Here is a 6,000-nt window from a genome sequence, read left to right as displayed (position 1 = left end):
AGTCGGCGGGCCAGGAAGTGGGTGGACAGGGCAGCGAGTGGACAGGGAAGTGGTGGGCGGGGCAGTGAGTGGACAGGGCAGCGGGTGGGTGGGGCAGTGGGTGGGCGGGGCAGTGGTGGGCGGGGCAGTGAGTGGACAGGGCAGCGAGTGGACAGTGCAGCGGGCGGGCCGGGCAGTGGGCGGGCCGGGCAGTGTGTGGACAGGGCAGTGGTGGGCTGGGCAGTGGGTGGGCGGGGCAGTGAGGGGGTGTGGCAGCGAGTGGACAGGGCAGTGGTGGGCAGGGCAGTGGTGGGCGGGGCAGTGAGTGGGCTGGGCAGTGGGTGGGCGGGGCAGTGAGGGGTGTGGCAGTGAGTGGGTGGGGCAGTGGGTGGGTGGGGCAGTGAGTGGACAGGGCAGCGGATGGGCGGGGCAGTGGGCGGGCCGGGCAGTGGGTGGGTGGGGCAGGCACAGATGATTTTCCCTGGGCACTCAGGTCCCCTTGGCGATAGTTCTCCAGCCAGCTGACTGCTTCCTGCCCGGGGGCAGGGAGAAAGCTGTACTTTTCTGTCTTGTTTGCTGCCTGCAAGGTGGCTAACGTGCATGAACCAGCCAGACCCGGTCAGCTCCGGGTCAGCCCAGCGGGGTCTGCTCAGGGGGCCATCAACCCCTGAGAAGTGCAGCAGAGGTGGCGTCACTAACTCCCTGTGAGTCCGGCCTGTGGGTGGAGGCAGCTCCACTGTTATGTGGTAAATGCAGACGAGAGCTAACTCACTCGTCTGGAGGGCTGCTCAGCAGGCGTCTAACGAGTGCCCCTCACGCCAGGCCCAGTGGGCTCCAGGACCCCCGGGAGCCAGCGCCATCTCTGCGTCCAGCAGCAGGGGCCGGCAGCGGAGTCCGTGCCAGGCCGAGCCAGGAGAGGGAGGGCAGTCCTTCCTCACTGCCCAGAAGGCCTCCCTGACAGCGTGCTCCCCCGGGGGATGGGTGCCCCCCGAGACAAGGACGTGCGTCTGCTGAGCGCGCCCAGGGAAAACCCGTCGGAAGGCTGTGGTCCTAACTGCCCATCCCCAGTGCATCGTTGGGCAGTGGATCACGTGGCCATTCAACACATAGCCACTGAGCACCTGCTGTGTCCCTTCTGGGCTGGGTACCGGGAACACGGAGGTGAATAAGACCAGCGGGTCCCTGCCCTGCAGGAGGGCCCACGTCCTCTGACAGGGGAGACAGATGGGCAGGCTCCAGGGTGCAGGATGCTTGCCTGTGACAGGGGGAGGGACGGGGCCAACCTCCCGGAGCTGAGACTTGGCAGGTGTGCGGGAGAGTGGGTCACAGGGCCCAGCCCTGTTCTGGCTCTGGGTCCCAAGCCAGAGGAGCCACGATCTGCTGGGGATTGCATGAGGGTTTCAGAGCCGTAGCAGGGGTGGCCCCGTGTCAACTGAGTAGCTGAGAGGAGCTCCTTGCATGGAGAAGGTGGCCGGGGACAGCCGGGCATGCTCCTGCTCGGGTGGCAGCAGAGCGAGCCTGGACTGACCGGGCTGGTCCCCCGGCTGCAGGTCTCCACGGTTACCATTTCAAGAGCCCATGTCCTTCCCCACCCCCACCCCAAACCCGGGGCACAGAGGTCCGGGCTGCTTACCGCGGGGGCACCTGGGGGGAAGCAAGAGCCCCTGCGCTGACTGTGAGGCCGCTGAGCAGGGAGAAGACAGGCTTGTTGAGATGGTCCCAGAGGCCCAAACGCAAGGACGGGGTGGCTGAGCATGAGTGAGAACGTTTTAGTGGAATTCGCAGAGGCCGCCGGGGTGGGGGAGCAGGCCTTGGTGTTGGACTCTGCCTCTGCGCAGCTGTGTGGCCTTGGGCAAATCACTAGCCCTCTCTGAGCCTCAGCCCCTAGGCTTTAAGTTGGAGATGAGTGGGTGCTGACCCCTCACGTGGTGTCCATGCAGCTTGTTTGGGACCTTAATGAGAGCCAGGCGCCCCCGTCACTGTTGTAGGACGATGCTTCCCGGGACCAGGCTGAGCGGTGGGGACAGGGCTGGGTGAGCTGCCCGGCCCTTTGCTGGTGTGAACAAGGCCCTGGAGAACACAGCTGGGTATTGGGTTTGATTGTGAGGCTCCTTGGAACGAGTTGGAGTCAGGGTAGGGAGAAAGTGGGAGAAAGTGAGAGAAAGCCCAGGTCTCCTGACTCTGGGAGAATCACCTGGACTCGGCCCCCTCGTGTCTGGGCTCCCTGACCTGTGGGACGCGGGGACGCCCTGGCCCTCTCCGGGGCTGGGAACCTGGCACAGGGAGGAGAGCACCGTGCAGCCACCCACCTGCCTGCTCAGGACCCTGAAACATGCCAGAGCAAACCCAGGCGCCCGCTGCCGCTCAAAGAGCCCAAGCCCCCTTCCGTCGGGGTCATGGTGACAGTGAGCCGGTGCCGCCCCACCTGTGCCGGGAAGTGTCCCTCTTGGTCTGGAGGACAGTTCTTGTGCCACTGCTGCAGCTCTCAGCTTAGGGGCACTTTTCCTTTAAAACAACCGGTGTTTGTCGGCTTTGCAAAGAAGGGGCTTCCTGCCGTGAGCTGGAATAAACTGAACTGAAATAAAAGTAAGGACGATTTACCAGTGCCAAGCCCCTAGCAGGCTGGGCCTACGTCCCAGAAACAGAAAGCACCTTCCAAGCAGCTTTTTCCGTTTCATAGAGAAGGAAGCTGAGAGTCAAAGTTTTCTTTCAAATGTAGTAAATGTGTACGTACATCATTTTTGCCTAGTAAAATAGGCAGCCTGGCCATAGGGACAGTGATAAAACAGACCCGGTGTTACTGGCCTCCGACGGTGCATCTCCTTTGCAACAGCACTTGACGTTGTGTTTTACTGGGGGTGGCCGAGCCCCAGGGGTCTGGCTGAGCTCCTTGAGGGACCCCAGCCCCTGCCTGCGAGGGGCCCGGGGAAGCAGGGCAGGCCTCAAGAGGATGCCAGGGTGATAACTGGGGCAAGGAGAGAGGATGGACCAGCTGGACAAGTGACCGAGCGCAGAGATGACCACGGAGCATCACGCCCTCTCCCTCTTCTCTTTCCCTTCTAGATACAGAACCAGGCTCCCAATCAGGTTTACCCAGGCACCACCCCCTATGCCTTTCAGGTTTGTCCCTCCCACTACCGTGTCGGCCTCACATCTGGTCCTGGTGTTGTTCCATTCTCGCTGGTGTTGTGCTGAGTGTAGCCAGAGCTGGGGGTCATCCATCCACTTGGCGGGGGTCCATGATGGGCGTTAGTGTCCTGGGGCTGCCATACAAAATGCCACAGACTTGGGGATCTTCAACAGCAGAAATGTATTTTCTCACAGTCCTGGAGGCTGGACGTCCAAGATCAAGGTGTGGGCAGGTTGGTTTCTCCTGAGGCCTCTCTCCTGGGCGTGTAGAGGGCCGTCTTCTCCCTGTGTCCTCACACGTTATCCCTCTGTGCCTGTCTGCGTCCTAGTCTCCTGTTCTTATAAGGACACCAGTCAGGTTGGATCCAGGCCTGTCCTAAAGACTCCGTTTAAACCTAATTGCATCCTTAAATGCCCTGTACCTCCAAATACGATCACATTCTGGGGTACTGGGGTGTTGACTTCAACGTGTGAGTTTTGGAGGGATGCGATTCAGTTCATAATGCGGCCCCTCCCAGGCTGCTGGCACCACTGCAGCAGGTGTGGACCACTGAGAGGGGCTGGACAGAATTCCAGGGGGTGGGAGGAAGGGGCCTGCTAAGAAAACAAGAGAGGAGCCGTGAGTGGGTAGGGAGATGGGGGCGCTTTGTGAAGATGGGTCCCATTTAGACGGGGCAAGTGGGAGGTGTGGAGAGTTAGGTACGTGGGTGGTCCCAGCAGGGGTGAGGACTGGACCAGGAGAGGGTCCAGGAGCTACCCGGTCACGCCCGACAGGTGGGGATGGACACAGGTGCAGCGAGAGGGGTGGGAGCTGGAGAAAGGCAGGGTCCTCGCAGTGATGGGGGGCCTGACGTGGGGGAGTGGAGGAGATGGACAGTCATCTCGGGGATGTCACCTCGGGGATGCAGGAGTCATGGTCGGAACCGAGGGAGGAGGGCCGGGGGAATGGTTCCAAGCCACAGTGGGCACGCGAGGAGCAGGCCACAGACGTGACGGCCGCCGAGTCAGACAACAGAGGCGGGGCTGGCGGAACGAGCTGCAGTACATCCCCCGTAATCCACATGGAGAATAAGGTCTCTGAGCAGCACGGTTCCGCCTTTGCCGTTGGAGCGCGCAGAAACATGGAAACTGCATCGCTTGCTCTCATCCTCCGAAAAACAGATAATGTTGACGCCGTGAAAGCTTGGTGATCACGGGAGCGATTCCGGCCGGCGCTGAAAGCGTGGCTGTTTGCTTGCAGCCAGGGTCACCCGCTGTGTCTTCTGATCACAGCTGTGCTGTCGTTCATTCAAGCCTACATGTTTATTTTAAGAATTCTTTCAACCTGCAAATAAAAAGTATCTCGTGAGCCGGCATTTCTGTTGGAGTGTCATTGCCTCTGAAAGGTTCTTCGCGTTGACAGTCTGCTTCAGCCTCCTCCTGTCTCCTCCTCTCCTAGGAAACCAGAACCTCTTCAGAGAGCATCATTTCCGTCCCTGCTTCCAGCACCTCAGGGTCTCCGAGCCGCGTGATTTATGTAAGTTGGATTCTCTCTGTGGAGAGTGGGGAGGGGCCCCGGGGCCTGGGGTCGTTGCTGAGTGTGCCCTCGGAGTGGGGGGCCGGGGCCAGCACCCCCCGGGGGCTGCGGGAGAGATTGGTGCAGACCCTGGGGCTGGGTCGGAGCCTCCAGTGTGGATGTGCTGTGTGACCACGGCCGCCCCGTGATGTGGCGACAGGTGCGCAGAGAGGTGTGCTCACAGCTGTGGTTACAGAGGTGACGGTGAGTCACATCTGCATCGCCACAGCCAGGACTCACCTGCGTAAATAACACTCGGGTCCTGTCACAAATAACGGTGCAGATCTGTGTCTGCTGCTGTGGGAAGTTCCTAACGTGTTTTTAGAAGCATGTGAAGGGTAATACATGTTATGTGATCCCATTTTCGTTTGTGTGTGTATGTATTTGTGTGCATATGTATGTATGGGTGTGTGTGTGCGTACGCATGTGTATATGTGCATGTGTGTGTGCGTGCGTGTGTATTATGGGTATGGGTATGTGTGTGTGTATGTGTGTACGTGCATATACAAGTCTAAAAATGATTGGGAACATTTTAACGAATAGTTAATAACAGTTACCTCTGGGTGGTGGGATTAGAAATGAAAGGTGATGGTTGTAATTATTTGCTAGTTTACTTGTCTAAGTGGCGAACTCCATTGTCTGGGAAAGAGCCTGTGCAGGGTGGGGGAGGGGAAGGGGGCGAGCCCTGGACTGGGTGTCTTGGCCCAACTGCACACCCGAAGGACAGCCGGTGACTTGGGACGAGTCGCCTCTCTCATCCCCCCCCGCCACCCGGCCAGGGCCTCATTTTTCTCTCACACGATGGAGATGGGATTCGCTCTTTTCAACACTGCTTTTCACTCCCCAAACTCTCATTCTAGTTGGGCTAGGGCCATTCCTGACCCTAATTCCGATAGGTGATAATAACAAGGGCTCTAGTCCGGAGAGTAAATCGCAGGATGACCCTTTGCAGATGCAAACACGGAGGCTCAGAAAGGCAGCGTGAAGTCACCAGGCAGCTGTGTGCCCTTGGGCGAGATGTTAGCCTCTCTGAGCCTCTGGGAGCTCACCTGTACCTGGGAACCCACAGTGCCTGCTGCCCAGGGCCACTGAGGTACCGAGTGGGAGGCCCCGGGCACGGCCCTGAGCCCAGAGGGAGGACAGGAAACGCTCGCTCGCTGGGATTACTGTTATGACGTCTGCGCTCGTTTGCCAGGGCCACCGTAAAGCACCGCAGACCAGGGGGCTTCAACCACAGAAATGTATCTTCTCACCGTCCTGGAGGCTGGGAGTCTTGAGTCAAGGTGTCTGGAGGGTTGGTTCCCTCCGAGGCCTCTCTCCTGGACGTGTAGACGGCT

General features: G+C 59.7%; 1 protein-coding gene across 9 annotated transcripts in view; it reads left to right on the top strand.

Annotated features, from left to right (window-relative positions):
• ABLIM2 (actin binding LIM protein family member 2) overlaps positions 1-6,000 on the top strand; it is a 151,097-nt gene that overhangs the window by 84,806 nt on the left and 60,291 nt on the right. For all 9 annotated transcript variants that reach the window (XM_029235595.1, XM_029235592.1, XM_029235594.1 and 6 more), the window contains one exon: positions 4,547-4,624. In XM_029235595.1, the coding sequence (XP_029091428.1) occupies positions 4,547-4,624 (78 nt within the window). The remainder of the gene's footprint in view (positions 1-4,546; positions 4,625-6,000) is intronic.

The sequence above is a fragment of the Monodon monoceros genome, unplaced genomic scaffold (assembly GCF_005190385.1).
Source record: "Monodon monoceros isolate NGI ecotype Baffin Bay Population unplaced genomic scaffold, NGI_Narwhal_1 Super_Scaffold_20, whole genome shotgun sequence".
Taxonomy (NCBI): domain Eukaryota; kingdom Metazoa; phylum Chordata; class Mammalia; order Artiodactyla; family Monodontidae; genus Monodon; species Monodon monoceros.
Note: the sequence above shows the minus strand (reverse complement) of the source record. Positions and strands in the feature narration are given on the sequence as shown.